At 44.0% G+C, this 16,809-nt stretch overlaps 1 protein-coding gene across 1 annotated transcript in view; it reads right to left on the bottom strand.

The window, feature by feature from the left end:
• Positions 1 to 784: 784 nt before the first annotated feature.
• LOC142313055 (uncharacterized) overlaps positions 785 to 16,809 on the bottom strand; it is an 85,624-nt gene continuing 69,599 nt past the window's right edge. The window contains exons 9-13 of the mRNA XM_075352041.1: positions 8,366 to 8,483; positions 8,185 to 8,282; positions 6,834 to 6,980; positions 6,546 to 6,636; positions 785 to 4,563 (exon numbers count right to left, since the gene is read on the bottom strand). Coding sequence (XP_075208156.1) covers positions 3,395 to 4,563; positions 6,546 to 6,636; positions 6,834 to 6,980; positions 8,185 to 8,282; positions 8,366 to 8,483 — 1,623 coding nt within the window. The 3' untranslated portion in view covers positions 785 to 3,394. The remainder of the gene's footprint in view (positions 4,564 to 6,545; positions 6,637 to 6,833; positions 6,981 to 8,184; positions 8,283 to 8,365; positions 8,484 to 16,809) is intronic.

The following is a 16,809-nucleotide window of genomic DNA, read 5'->3' as shown; positions in this document are numbered from 1 at the left end:
ATCTGTTGTATTGGATGTGTCTGTTGTAATGGGTGTATCAGTCACCATGCAGATGGTGTGTGCATATGGCTGTGCCCCACCCACCATGGAGTTGTAAGTGTATACCATACCCAATACATTCTGTATCTTTTTCTGTAACCGTTTCACAGTAAAAAACTTCTTATCTAACTTAGTATTCTCAAGTTCACATTGCCGGTACAAATTTGACCATAACTGTGCGTCAGTATGCGTATGGTCAAATGAATACACTACATTACTGTTACTAGAATAATCATGAATGAAATCCATATCTCACCAATATGTGATGCGTTGTCCTGGAATGGCTCCAATCGTCTATGGATCGATGGTCCTGGAATGGCTCCAATCGTCTATGGATCAATGGTCCTGGAATGGCTCCAATCGTCTATGGATCGATCGTCCTGGAATTGGAAGTCCTCAGATGTCCGTCAAGGCTTTGACACATACGACCTCCGTGCAGCTTGTCACATTAAACCTCTGTAAGGTTCTGTGATGTGGACACAGTGTATCGTTTTTTGCCTGCAGCTTGGACAGAGAGTTTTACTGCACTGACCCCCCTTCTCGGACAAAGGGCAGGGAATAACGTGAGAAAAAAAGTCTTCCAGCAAAAGGCAGCGTGAAAGAAAAAATAAAAAAATCACCACGCACAGAAAACAGCTGTGCCTCTCAATCATTCAGGCTGATGCTCGCCAAATATGTTAAAAATATGGTTTGACGTGACATATGCAAAGCCAGTATATTAATGATTGGAGCAAAATAGGTGCAAAAACATATATGGATTTATTCAGATAAAAGTTGAAGTTACAGTCATTACAGAAAAGTTACTGTCTTGGCTTGAGTTAATAGATGGATAGACAGATAAGTAGAGAAAAAAACAGAGTGTTTATCTTACATCGCTGTGATGTGTGTAAGCCGTCTCTCTGTAGATCGTCTGGTCGAGTCTGGTGAGTCCGTCCTTCTCCTTCCTATCTTCTCATCTTCTCCTCACCCTTTGAAGTGTGGTCCTCTTTTATAATTCAAACCCCACCTCCTGATTCTCCTTATCTCTTTACATGGTATTACAAGAAGTAACTATCCTTTTTTAATTCTAGCTTATGTCATGGCACGTACACTTATTTTTTCTAAATAAGTGTCTTGCGCAGTAGAGACTTGTAAAACTAAACCACTTCGACATATATATAACTCTTTTGAAGCTCGCTGAACTCTGACCTTAGTGTAACAGAAAGAAGATTCTCAAAGCTAATTTCAGTTCTTAGCACAAATTCCAAACAGAATATAGCAGTCCGTTGAAAGCTTTGAAGAACAATAGCAGATGGCTTTGGTTCTACCATGTCAACCCTTGGTTAGCAGATTCAACATTCACAAAGTCACTCTTAAAGGGGATGTGGCAAAATATATACATTTTATGAATGCATATATTCAAGTTTATGAATCAAATCTCCATAAACTCACTATTTTACAGTAACATTCCGCTCTCACACACACACACACACACACATCCAATCACAGTAACATTCCGGCACACACCCGATCGCAGTAACATTTTGCTCTCTCTCACACACATACCCAATCGCTCTCTCTCTCTCACACACACACACACACACACACACACACACACATCCAATCACAGTAACATTCCGGCACACACCCGATCGCAGTAACATTTTGCTCTCTCTCACACACATACCCAATCGCTCTCTCTCTCACACACACACACACACACACACACACACATCCAATCACAGTAACATTCCGCTCACACACCTGATCACAGTAACATTTTGCTCTCTCTCACACATATACCCGATCGCAGTAACATTCCACTCTCACACACACACATTCAATCACAGTAACATTCTGCGCACACAACCGATCGCAGTAACATTTTGCTCTCTCTATCACACACATCCAATCACAGTAACATTTCGCTCTTACACATGATCACAGTAACATTTTGCTCTCTCTCACACACATACCCGATCGGAGTAACATTCCACTCTCTCACACACATATATTCAATCACATTAACATTCCACACACACACACACACACACACACACACACACACACACACACACACACGATCGCAGTACACTTTCTTGAAAAATGTAATATTACCAGTTATGTATATTAAATTTTATGACAGGGTGTTGATCTAGGGAACTAGTCTGATTGCCGTATGTGGAGTCAGGAAGGAATTTTTTTTCCCATTGGAACTTGTTTGCCACATTGGTTTTTTTTTTTGCCTACCTCTGGATCAACATGTTAGTCTACGGGTTGAACTAGATGGACTTAGAGACTCCCTTCAACCTTAAAAACTATGATACTATGAATTTCACACACATCTGGTGATACTGCTTCCGGCCAACAGGAGTAATGACCTGTGTGGAACACAGGGGGACCTGACGATAACACAGATGTCCGGGATCTGGTCAGAGCAATTCTCCTGGGGGAAGGGAGGGGGGGGGGGTCCGCCTTCTTTTGGAGATAAACTTAGCAGTGTTCCCCAATAAAAAGCCCTAGCACATTTTTCACGGCAATAAATAATATAATACTGTCTAATTTTCGGGAAAACACTAATATCTCTGCAACGTAGATGAGTGATTAAAGGATAAAAACTTCTTTAGTCAGCTCTGGAATCACTGTTCAGTAATGTGGCCAAATAACATGCTCAAACTGATGCAAGTTCCTCTTATAACCCTATAGACCGATGCAAAGTCGGGTAATTATTCTAGTCCCCTATAAAAGAATGATTTAAAAAACGCAAGTGTTTTAACCCCTTCACAACCTTTCACATACTCATATGTCATGGTTAGGAAGAGGTTCCCAACCTACGACATATGGATATGTCATGGCTATCATGAAGATGTGACCGTATGATCACCTCCGTGAGCTCGGCGTGAGTGATAGCCGAACTTCGGCTCATATCCTTAATGTAATTCTTGGTTCAATGTTGATATACCAGCTGCATACCATATCCAGTCCACATTTAGTCTCATCTGATAACTAAGAGGCCATAATTATTAGACGTCACATGCTTGGTGTCTGACATTTGTCACGTATTCTGCTGGTCAACCCCTTTTAAAATGCAGTTTTAGTGTTTATATAAAGTATTTTACATACATGGTGAATATTTCGGCTTGTTCTATGCATTCTACTTGCTAATATTTATTGGTCATTGCATACAGTACATTTCCTTATCATTTATTGTTCTAAATTGCTTTCCCTTTTAGACTTGCAAATTAGTCAATAACATAACTCACTGAAAATTTTCATTTACAATTCATCAATAAAATAAATTTATAAAATATGAAACGTGTGAAATTTTTCTACTTTAAAGAAAAATGTAATTTCTGTGTTAAACATCTTCCCATTCTCAAGATTCCTCTGTGTGTGTTCTATCATTCCTAACAAGAGTTGATTTACAGGAACAACAATCCCCACATTCTGGACATGAAGATGGCTTCTCACCTGTATGAGTTCTCAGATGTACAGCAAGATATGAATTCTTGGTAAAACATTTTCCACATTGTGGGCATGAAAATGGCTTCTCCCCTGTGTGAATTCTCAAATGTGCATTAAGATTTGATTTATTGGTAAAACATTTCCCACATTCTGAACAAAAAAATGGTGTCTCCCCTGTGTGAACTCTCAGATGTGCTTTAAGATCTGATTTACTGGTAAAACATTTCCCACATTCATGACATGAAAATGGCTTCTCTCCTGTGTGAATTCTCAGATGTACTTTAAGATATGATTTACTAGTAAAACATTTCCCACATTCGTGACATGAAAATATGTTCTCGCCTGTGTGAATTTTCAGATGCCCATTAAGATATGATTTACTGGTAAAACATTTCCCACATTCATGACATGAAAATAGGTTCTCCCCTGTGTGAATTCTCAGATGTGCAATAAGATATTCTTTCTTGTTAAAACATTTCCCACATTCTGGACATGAAAATGGCTTCTCCCCTGTATGAATTCGCAGATGTGCTCTAAGATATGATTTACTAGTAAAACATTTCCCACATTCGCGACATGAAAATGGCTTCTCCCCTGTGTGAATTCTCTGATGTGCTTTAAGATATGATTTACTGGTAAAACATTTCCAACATTCATGACATGAAAATAGGTTCTCCCCTGTGTGAGTTCTCAGATGTGCATTAAGATATTGTTTACTGGTAAAATATTTCCCACATTCTGGACATGAAAATGGCTTCTCCCCTGTATGACTTCTCAGATGTACAATAAGATAGTCTTTCCTGTTAAAACATTTCCCACATTCTGAACATGAAAATGGTTTATCCCCATTATGAGTGTTTTGATGTTCAGCATCGTTTTTGAGATTTTCATTTTGCTTAACATTCTGTAATAAATCAGAACATAGGTCCTGTTGATGAGGAATAGATGATAGATTTCTGTTGTGAAGGGCTGGTGATATATCTTGAATCATGTCGTGATCTTCAGATATATATGGCTTGATACCATAATCAGCTGCTTCAACATTTGTAAATGGCAGATATCCCTCTGACGCAGAGTCATCTGCCAAGAAAAAAAATACAGATTTTTTCAGAAATTCTGCCTTTTCAAACAAATTGTATTAAAATTCAATTAATAGCTGATGAAAACAGAGGTACAAACTGCAGACATCATTGCAAGGACTAATAGATGATGATATTAACCCCTTAACGACAGCCGATACGCCTTTTTCACGGCAGCCATTAGGGGCCTTAATCTTCAGTGATGTTTTTTCATGTTGCTGAGTATTAAGTAGATATCGCCATCCAGTGGGCAAACATCCAATCATCCACTGGCTGACCGCTGTATATGACAGGACACACCTTGCGCCATCGCACTCTGAGATCATCTGATGACGCCAGGGTATGATAACCTGTTAGACCCAGCTTTATGCAGAGTCTAAAAGGTAGAGTCTAAAAGGCAGAGTCAGTGAGAAACTAACAGGTCTCAGGTACTGCAATACACTAGTACTACAAAGCATGAGACCAAATATCAAAGTAACAAAAATATTCATGTCTAACAATGGGTCAGAGTGAAAAATAAAAAAAAAAGTTAAGTGTAAAACCCCCCTCCCCCCAAAAAAACCATGAAAACCCGTTTTGCCACTAAAAACGCAGCTTCTGGGTTAAAACAAACAAACAAAAGATATTTACACATAATTGATATTGTCACATCCGAAACGACTGTCTGGTCATTTATTTTGTATGGAGAAAACAGTAAAAGAAAACAACCTAAATTGTGTCACGAGGTGTGATGGGATCACTAGGAACAGTGGAGCCTAAACTGTCCCTCAGGTTAAAGGAACCCTCGTTGACCCTGATCCCAAAGATATGCCTGAAGGTGGTGATGTTTGGGCCGCCTTCCTTACCCTCACTCCTATACAACCCTGGTCTAGTGGCCCCCTATCCCTCCCTCCACCAAGGAGAGGGCTGGGATAAGAGTGATTAATCCCACACAAATAAGTAGATGGGTGGAAATAAAAAACTCAAACTCACAAAGGTACAGACAATACATGATCAGTAGGAAACTAAAAGAAAGGGAGGAAATAATCAAACAACAAAAGTATTTTCACAACACACCGAAGTTCACCAGCAACAGGATATCAAAGCAAAAAGACCGGGATCGCAAAAGCTATAATTGGCATGGGAGTACAGGCTCCACCATCCTAAAAAGGGTGGAGGCGACTGTGATAGGTCTCCTGCAACGTGTAACTCAAACAGTAATCCACAGACTAGAAGATATCAACTCCTGCAAGCCCCATTACTACCAAGAGCACAGCTGGTCAACGTCCGAGCCTTTCTGTGCAACTCAAAAGGAGTATCGTGAAGAGTGTCTGACTCCGCTGTGTGAACAGCATCAAAAGTAGTCTTGACACTCAGTGAGTTTCCAGTTAGACACCATGTGACAAAACAATGCCAAAATAGATTTTCCATCATACTAAAAATTTTATAAGAAATTATCAAAAAAATCATGTTACAAAAAAAATGGTAGAACTGAAACCGTTAAAACCGTCCTGAAAAAAAACAAAACACAAAATGCCTCAAATCGAGAAAAAAAATAAATCGTTTTGACCTGAAAAAATAACCAACCTTATCAATTTTATATAAATAGTACCAAAAAAACAAACAGTTCAACAAAGTCTATGTTTTAGAAACTTTTTGTTATGAAACTTATATGCCTTATGGATAAGTACTAAGCCATCGCATTCATCTGTTAATGTAATAAGTACTCGTCTCTTGGGGACCAAGACCAGACAAGCTGGTACACTGACAGACCCCGGGTGTGTGCTCTTGTCTACGATGCATCGCTATTAATTGGACCAACAATGGCAGATGTGGATCTCACCCCAAATTAGCTCTCAAGAAGGGAGTTTCCACAACAATGGAATAGAAAAAGCTAATTTTTTTTATAAAAAAAAACAAATAAAAAAAACAAAAACATGTTTAGCATGTACCAATTGTGATTGCATCAACCGGTAAATAATAAATATAGAAGCTACTACTCACCTGGGCGGCTATCTGTAGGAATCTCCTCTTTACTCCGCTCATCACCCCTCACATATGTCTCTGTGGTATTAATATGGGGCAGATCTTCACCCTGAAACAAATATTGTAAAAGTCACAGACAGATGGAGAAGTCCCATCTATGATCAGCTCTAATCCTGCCATCTCCACCGCTCTCATTACACAAGTATAACACATATAATACTGGTGGATAAAACAAGACTGAGCACAAGACCTTCACAGCCGTCTGCACATCATAGGGTGATTTCATGGCACCTTCTCTCCATCTACCTGATGATCCTGAGGAACATCGGGATCTTCTTGTTTATAGTCCTGTGGGAGAAAAGGACAGGGACATCTCTCTGGTGTTGTCCTCTTTCTGGATAGATCTGGAGGAAACACATCCTGAGGAACATCTGGATCTTCTTGTTTACAGTCCTGTGGGAGAAGAGGACGGGGACATCTCTCTGTCATTGTCCTCTTACTGGATAAAATCTCCTCTTTACTCCGCTCATCACCCCTCACATATGTCTCTGTAGTATTAATACGGGTCAGATCTTTGCCCTACAACAAATACAGTGGTACCTCGCTTAACGAGTAACCCACTTAACGAGAATTTCTCTTAACAAGCAAAGCTTTCTGTAAATTTGTAACCCGCTTTACGAGAAAGCTTTGCTGTACGAGCGAAATCCTTACCGCACACACTTCCGGTTCCATACATCCACCGCGCTCTGACCCGCACTTGCAGTCCACACACACACGCACGCACAAACACACACGCACGCACACACATACACTATTATGCTCACCTTACCTTCCGTTCCACCGCCGGTCTCATGGTTCTTGTAGTTCCCGGGTACATGGCGGCGAACTACCAGTACCATGAGGCCGGCGGTGGAACGGAAGGTAAGGTGAGCATATAATATGTGTACCTTCCGTTTCATCGCCGGCCTCCTGGGTCCTGTAGTGGGCCGCTCCGCTCCGCTCCACTCCACTCCAGGCATCGGCATCCATAGCGACGAAGCAGAAACTTCCTGGTTGCTGTTACCGCTTCTCAAAGACAGCGCACTGGCCAATCAGAGGCAAGCGGCTCTGCCTTTGACGTCAGCGCTCTGGCAGGAAGTTCCGCCCTCGTCGTTATGGTTACCCGATACACGGCCCGCACCGGAGAACAGCAAGTCCCAGGAGACCGGCGATGGAACGAAAGGTAAGGTGAGCATATAATGTATACGTGTGCGTGCTTGTGTGTTTGTGTGGGTTTGTACATGTTTGTGTGCGTTTGTGCATGTGTGGAATGATAGAATAGGGGACCAGGATGGGACATTTAACACATTGTGGAACGAATTGTCAGCATTGCAATGATTTCCTATGGGAAATCTTGCTCTGTTGAACGAGTAACTTGATTAACAAGCACAGTCCCAGAACGGATTGTTCTTGTTAAGCAAGGTTCCACTGTATTGTAAAAGTCACAGACAGATGGAGAAGTCACATCTGTGATCAGCTCTAATCCTGCCATCTCCACCGCTCTCATTACACAAGTATTAAACATATAATACTGGTTAATAAAACAAGACTGAGCACAAGACCTTCACAGCCGTCTACACATCATAGGGGGATTTCATGGCACCTTCTCTCCATCTACCTGATGATCCTGAGGAACATTGGGATCTTCTTGTTTACAGTCCTGTGGGAGAAGAGGACCGGGACATCTCTCTGGTGTTGTCCTTTTACTGGATAGACCTGGAGGAGACACATACAGGGACTGAATTCATTCCTTACATACAGATAATTATAGGCCGTGTGTATTTAGTCCTGTCTATTACCTGGTGATGTGAGGGGCTGGGGAACCTCCATCATGACGTCCTTGTACAGATCTTTGTGTCCTTCTAAATACTCCCACTCCTCCATGGAGAAATAGACGGTGACGTCCTGACACCTTATAAGAACCTGACACATACAATGATACCGTCACCCCCGATCCCTTCATAGCGTTACTGTATAATGTCCCAGCATTCCCAGCAGTGTCACCTCTCCAGTCAGCAGCTCAATCATCTTGTAGGTGAGTTCTAGGATCTTCTGGTCATTGATGTCCTCATGTATCGGGGGGTGAGGTGGAGGCCCCGTGATTGGGCTCAGGGGTCTTCCCCATCCCTCAGACACAGGGGCCTGATAGCGCTCACTAGAGGTCTTCTTCACTACTGTGTAATCCTGGTTATGGAGAGACACAGTAAGAAATCTCACTCCAGACATTTCCAGAGTTCTCACCTCTCCAGTTCTGTCCATCTGTTATTCCCATAGATAAGAATGATGTAATGTGACGTCATCAGAATCTCTCACCTCTCCAGTAAGCCGGAAGAGGATCTCTAGGGTGAGGTGTAATATCCTCTCTGCCATTCTGTCCCTGTCAATATCCATCCTTCACGGGGCAATCAGGAGAATTCTCTTCTATAGAAGATCTCCACTGAGAGGATCCGATATTGTAGGGACCTGAATGGGGAGAAGATGACTATGTAATATCATAAAGAATCCGCTGTAATACAATTACTGGAGACTTTTTATCCCATTACTGGCCACACATATTATGTTATTATATAGTGTTCACCTGTTTTGGGTGAACACTACATAATATAGTATAGATTTTTTTTCTTATGCAGACTCTGTAAGTGAAAAAAAACCAAAAACTCTCATCTTCACTGCCACATTGATTATCATTCGTCCAAGTGCTGTCTTTTTAACAGGAATGGATTGGTGCCGATAACAGCACGGTAGTCGAGGTTAGATAGGATCTTCACAGCCCCCAGAATGTAGTCGTTATAGTTTTGTATCACTCTACCATGCCACACTTTTGGAATATTTATTTACCCACAGTGCAGCAGATAATCCGCTTTTCCCTCTTCCTTTTGATACACTATGTTGGAATTCTTTTGACTCGTGGAGCAGCAGCAGCTGGAAATGTACATCAGCTGTTTTAAGAGTTTTTCTTTTCACAACCACACAAAGTGGGTGAATATTGCAACACCAAAACTACAGGTATCCCATTAATGCCCTATACCAGTGATGGTGAACCTATGGCACGCGTGCCAGACTGGGCACGCAGAGCCCTTTTTGCTGGCACGCGCGCGGTCACTACACTGAGCCACTTTGAACTATCGGTGTGATCGCGCCAGCAGTTCAAAGTTGTGTTTAGTAGAGGAGACATCTCTCCTCCTTCTTACACGCCTCCTCTCCTGGGCCGCAGGCCTGTTGCCTAGAAGACGGGGGAGTGTCAGCAGGCGGCGCCAGCGTCTTGTGGCCGCACCGGAACTGAACTGACTGAGGACCCAGCGGCGCGCAGCGGAGGAGCGGAGGCTGGAAGGTGAGTTTTTTTTTTTTTATTTATAAGCTGTGTGCGGCTGTGGCAAGGTGTGGTGGGACAGAGCCAGCACGGGGCAAACAGAGCACGGGGCATACAAACAGAGCACGGGGCATACAAACAGAGCACGGGGCATACAAACAGAGCACGGGAAAAACAAACAGAGCAAGGGGCAAACATGGAGAGCAAGGGGCAAACATGGCTGCAAGGATGGGGGAAACAAGCAAAGATGGAGAGAAACGTGCAAAGATGGGGGAAACGTGCAAAGATGGAGAGAAACATGGCTGCAAGGATGGGGAAAACATGGCTGCAAAGATGGGGGAAACCTGCAAAGATGGGGAAAACATGACTGCAAGGATGGGGGGAAACATGACTGCAAGGATGGGGGGAAACATGACTGCAAGGATGGGGGGAAACATGAAAGGATTGGGGGAAACATGAAAGGATTGGGGCACATGAACATGTCAGGATGAGGAAAAATGCCAGGATGGGGAACATTTAGCAGGAAGGGTGACATTTATCAGCATGGGGTACATTTACCAGGATGGGGTCATTTAACAGCATGGGGGAACATGCCAGGATGGGATATATTTACAATGATGGGGTACATTTACCAGGATGGGGTATATTTACCAGGAATGGGGTACATTTACCAGGATGGGGAATATGCTGGGATGGGGTACATTTACCAGGATGGGGCCATGATGGGGACAAATATACCTGAATGTAGGAAATATAAGTAAGGATGGGGGACATGTTTACCAGGAAGTGGCCAGGAAGGGGGACAGAACTACACAATGAAAAGGGAGGGGAGCAACTCGTACATCTTTAGGGGATTTCAAGATGTTCAGACTTTGAAATGTAGATGTGGATTACAGGGTGACATCTGATTGCATTCCAGGCTAAAATCTCTGTCTAATATGCTGCAATTTTTTCCAGAAAGATCAATCCAACTGCTGTGTCTGGAAAGGCAGGAGCTCAGCTTCAATGTGTGGTAAGCATGCATGAGCGTGATGCCCCCTGCTAAAGAGAAGAGAAGACTGCAAAAGGTAAGGTTACAATCAATTATTTACATAATAGGATTGGTTGGCACTTCAGAAAAAAAAAATGGGTTTAGGGCTACAGTTTGAGCACTCGGCCTGTGAAAGGTTCGCCATGACTGCCCTATACTGTGCTCTTTCATTATCCCACAGCCTACGCCATCTTGTTGCTCATGTGAAGCTCAGTCGCCGGCTTGGCTTCTTAAGGCCCAGTCACACTAAACAACTTACCAGCGATCCCAACAACGATACAACCTGATAGGGATCGCTGGTAAGTTGCTAGGAGGTCGGTGGTCACACTAAGCGACGCTCCAGCGACCCCAGCAGCAACCTGACCTGGCAGGGATCGCTGGAGCGTCGCTACACGTGGAAGCATGCTGCGCTTGGTAACTAAGGTAAATATCGGGTAACCAACCCGATATTTACCTTGGTTACCAGCGCACACCGCTTAGCGCTGGCTCCCTGCACACCTAGCCACAGTACACATCGGGTTTATTACCTGATGTGTACTCTGCTACGTGTGCAGGCAGCAGGAGCCGGCTTCTGCGGACGCTGGTAACCACGGTAAACAGCGGGTAACCAAGAAGCCCTTACCTTGGTTACCCGATATTTACCTTCGTTACCAGCGTCCGCCGCTCTCAGCTGTCAGTGCCGACTCCTGCTCCCTGCATTCCTAGCCACAGTACACATCGGGTTAATTACCCGATGTGTAGTCTGGCTATGTGTGCAAGGAGCAGGAGCCGGCACTGACAGCTGAGAGCGGCGGACGCTGGTAACGAAGGTAAATATCGGGTAACCAAGGTAAGGGCTTCTTGGTTACCCGCTGTTTACCGTGGTTACCAGCGTCCGCAGAAGCCGGCTCCTGCTGCCTGCACATTTAGTTGTTGCTCTGTCGATGTCACACACAGCGATGTGTGCTTCACAGCGGAAGAGCAACAACTAAAAAATGGCCCAGGACATTCAGCAACAACCAATGACCTCACAGCAGGGGCCAGGTTGTTGCTGGATGTCAGACTAAGCAACATCGCTAGCAAGTTGTGCCTTAGCAGCGATGTTGCTAGCGATGTTGCTTAGTGTGACGGTACCTTTAGAAGTCTGTATTGTTCGCATTACACTTGTCACGGGTGTGTCACGGTTGACAGACAACCCTCTTGTGTCCAGCTCAGAAGGTCGCTGGGTTTGGCTACAAAAATTGCTTCTTGATATTTCATTCTCTCTTCTTTGGTCTGAATTCAATTCCATGTATCTTCTATGTCAGCGTTAACTCTGTCTCCTTTAGGACCCTGTGGACACCTTGGCAATTTAGCTGCTAATCCTTATCCCCACTCCCTGAGTCCATACATACCTACATTTCCCCTTGGTTTGTTGCTGGCGATAAGAATTACTCCTATGCTGTCTACATTGCAGGCAGTCGGCTTGGAATCACCTGTGAAGACACGTTGTTGCATGTTGCTGTATTTCTTCCAAACTGATCCTGGAGATCAGTTGTCAGTTTGTATTCCCTTGATTGTTTTCCCGGTGTGTTTTATAGCACTTAATGGGGTTGACTAGTGCTCATCCCGTTCAGTCACTGCCTAGGGTCCATTTCAGGGTCAACCACAGTCTAAGGGGCACTTTGCACACTATGACATCGCAGGTGCGATGTCCGTGGGGTCATGTCGAAAGTGACGCACTTCCGGCGTCGCTCTCGACATCGTAGTGTGTAAATCCTAGATGATACGATTAACGAGCGCAAAAGCGTCGTAATCGTATCATCGGTGTAGTGTCGGGGAATTCCATAATTACGCTGCAGCAACGGTACGATGTTGTTCCTCGCTCCTGCGGCAGCACACAATGCTGTGTGTGAAGCCGGTGGAGCGAGGAACATCACCTTAACTGCTACCCGCAGCTCATGCCGACAATGCTGAAGGAAGGAGGTGGGCGAGATGTTTAAGTCCTGCTCTGCTCCGCCCCTCCACTATTTGCCGCCTGCCGTGTGACGTCACAGTGACGCCACACGACCCGCCCCCTTAATAAGGAGGCGGTTCGCCGGCCAGAGCGACGTCGCAGGACAGGTGAGTGCATGTGAAGCTGCCGTAGCGATAATGTTCGCTACGCCAGCAATCACAAGAGATCGCAGCTGCGACGGGGGCGGGGACTATCGCGCTCGGCATCGCAAGCATCGGCTTGCGATGTCATAGTGTGCAAAGTGCCCCTAAGTATCCTGCTTGATGCATAGGTGCGGAACCTATCTAGGGATGTCAAGGGAGCCAACGGAAGGTTTTATTAGGGAGTCACCATCTTCTCCTTCTCTAGAGACAGGGTTCCTCTCTTTCCTCATCTCGTTTTTCGTCGTTTGCCTAATTTTCCCCCATACCTAGTATGACAACTACAGGGCATTTAAGTAGAAAAATTGCATGAAAAATACCCTGACTATAAATAAATAAATTGCAAGTGCTTAATAACAGGGTACTTAGTGTATACATTTTTGCAAAAAGGCAAAAAGCTGTCTCACCTCGTCACGGTGTACCCATCTGAGACAGTCCCTAACCTACTGAAGTTAAAAACATTATCAATACCTGACTTGTGTCATGTCAAAACTCCAATATGAATGGTGGCAAGTGGTCAGTTGTGTCTCAGATTAAATACACAGCAAAGTGAGACGCAATTAGCTGTTCAGTCTCAGTATTAGGAGGGCTGCGCCCCCAACTTGCAGTCTGTCTCAGATCGGTACACCGTGACGAGGTGAGACAGCTTTTTACCTTTTTGCAAAAATGTATACACTAAGTACCCTGTTATTAAGCACTTGCAGTTTATTTATTTATAGTCAGGGTATTTTTCATGCAATTTTTCTCTTTGACTTTTTTCTAGTCTTAAGGCTGCAATTCACATGCTTAATGTTGCATGTTTACTGAACATTGTTTCAGCTCAGGTTTTTGGTGTTTTTAGGGCATTTAAGTAGAAGCATGCAATGGTGATTTGCTCATCTCAAACGATTTATTGAAACAAAATCCAACAACAGTGGTGGGTATACCCTCCACCCCCCCCCCCAAAAGATGGCAATGTCTCAACTTGTTGTGTGGCCTTGAGCATCAATTAAAGTTTACAATGACGTTTCTTTCTGTTCACAAGTGAAGTTATTGTCTGTGGAAGCCGGCATCCCACTCGTCTTGAAGGGTGGCCCTTATGTTATTTAGGTTCTGGGGTACAGAGTAATGAACCTCTAGAAAGCAACAGCTGATTCCATAGTGAAGTCTAAGGGGTACTTTACACGCTGCGACATCGCATCCGAAATATCATCGGGGGGTCACGTCGTTAGTGACGCACATCCTGCGCCGGTAGCAACATCGCAGAGTGTAAATCCTTTGTGCGATGATAAACAATCGCAAATGCGTAGAAAATCGGTGATCTGTGTAGTGTCGGTCATTTTCATAATGTCGGGTCGACCGCAGGTACGATGTTGTTTGTCGTTCCTGCAGCTCCACACATCGATGTGTGTAAACCCGCAGGAGCGACAAACATCTCCTTACCTGCGTCCTGACGGCAATGCGGAAGGGAATAGGTGGGCAGGATGTTATGTCCCACTCATCTCCACCCCTCCGCTTCTATTGGCCGGCCAATTAGTGACGTCGCGGTGACGCCGAACGCACCTCCCCCTTGAAGGAGGGATAGTTTGGCAGTCACAGCGACGTCGCTGACAAGGTATGTGCATGTGACGCTGCCGTAGCGATAATGTTCGCTACGGCAGCAATCACCACATATCGCATGTGCGACGGAGGCGGGTAATATTGCGCTCGGCATTACTAGCCAATGCTAGCGATGTCGCAGCGTGTAAAGTACCCCTTAATCTGCCCTTTTCTTCCATTAGCTGTATGTAACGATATGTAATGTACTATATACAGTACAGACCAAAAGTTTGGACACACCTTCTCATCTCTAGAACAACTGTTAAGAGGAGACTTTGTACAGCAGGCCTTCATGGTAAAATAGCGGCTAGGAATCCACTGCTAAGGTCAGGCAACAAGCAGAAGAGACATGTTTGGGCTAAAGAACACAAGGAATGGACATTAGACCAGTGGAAATCTGTGCTTTGGTCTGATGAGTCCAAATTTGAGATCTTTGGATCCACCCACTGTGTCTTTGTAGAAAAGGTGAACGGATGGACTCTACATGGCTGGTTCCCCCTTTGAAGCATGGAGGAGGAGGTGTGACGGTGTGGGAGTGCTTTGCTGGTGACACTGTTGGGGATTTATTCAAAATTGAAGGCATACTAAATCAGTATGGCTATCACAGCATCTTGCAGCGGCATGCTATTCCATCTGGTTAGCGTTTTGTTGGACCATCATTTATATTTCAACAGGACAATGACCGCAAACACACCTCCAGGCTGTGTAAGGGCTATTTGACTAAGAAGCAGAGTGATGGGATGCTACGCCAGATGACCTGGCCTCCACAGTCATCAGACCTGAACCCAATCGAGATGGTTTGGGGTGAGCTGGACCGCAGAGTGAAGGCAAAAGGGCCAACAAGTGCTAAGCATCTCTGGGAACTCCTTCAAGACTGTTGGAAGACCATTTCCAGTGACTACCTCTTGAAGCTCATCAAGAGAATGCCAAGAGTGTGTAAAGCAGTAATCAAAGCAAAAGGTGGCTACTTTGAAGAACCTAGAATATAAGACATATTTTCAGTTGTTTCACACTTTAAGTATTTCATTCCACATGTTTTCATTCATAGTTTTGATGTCTTCAATGTGAATCTACAATTTTTAGTCATGAAAATAAAGAAAACTCTTTGAATGAGAAGGTGTGTCCAAACCTTTGGTCTGTACTGAGATAGAGATATATATATATATATATATATATATATATATATATATATATATATATATATATATATATATATATATATATACACATATACTAGCTGTACTACCCGGCTTCGCCCGGGTTAATAACTGTTGTTACCAAAATAGAATGTATTAACATTCCCGGGATAGAATGTATAAATAGAATGTATTAACGCCCGGGATAGTAACTGTCTCTCTGTTTCTCTCCCATTCTCTGTCTGTCTCCCTCTCTGTATATATCTCTCTGTCTCTCTCTTTGTCTGTCTGTCTCTTTCCCTATCTGTCTATCTCTGTCGCTTTCCCTCTCTGTCGCTTTCCCTCTCTGTCGCTTTCCCTCTCTGTCCCTGTGTCTGTCTTTGTCTGACTCTTTCCCTGTCTGACTCTTTCCCTGTCTGACTCTTTCCCTGTCTGACTCTTTCCCTGTCTGACTCTTTCCCTGTCTGACTCTTTCCCTGTCTGACTCTTTCCCTGTCTGACTCTTTCCCTGTCTGACTCTTTCCCTGTCTGACTCTTTCCCTGTCTGACTCTGTCTCTTTGTCTGTGTCTGTCTCTTACCCTGTCTATGTCTGTTTCTTACCCTGTCTATGTCTGTCTCTTTCCCTGGCTGCATTGTGACAAGCCAACATTCCATTTAAGGGCGTGGCTGCGCATTCTTCTGAAGTTCTGGCTGCACTGTGGCTCCCAGATCAATTCGCTTTATTGGAGGCAGGTTTTTTGGTGAATAACTGTAAAGCGTGGGGTTAAAATTTCCCCTCAAAACATAGCCTATGATGCTCTCGGGGTCCAGAAGTGGGAGTGTGCAAAATTTTGTGGCTTTAGCTGTGACGGTGCAGATGCCAATCCCGGACACACACACACACACACACACACACACACCTTTATATATTAGATATATATATCTAATATATAAAGCTGAATGTGTGTGTGTGTGTGTGTGTGTGTGTGTGTGTGTGTGTGTGTGTGTGTGTGTGTGTGTGTGTGTGTGTCCTGGATGGCATCTGCACCGTCGCAGCTACAGCCACAAAATCACAAAATGTTTCACACTTCTGG

The sequence above is a fragment of the Anomaloglossus baeobatrachus genome, chromosome 5 (assembly GCF_048569485.1).
Source record: "Anomaloglossus baeobatrachus isolate aAnoBae1 chromosome 5, aAnoBae1.hap1, whole genome shotgun sequence".
Classification (NCBI taxonomy): Eukaryota; Metazoa; Chordata; class Amphibia; order Anura; family Aromobatidae; genus Anomaloglossus; species Anomaloglossus baeobatrachus.
Note: the sequence above shows the minus strand (reverse complement) of the source record. Positions and strands in the feature narration are given on the sequence as shown.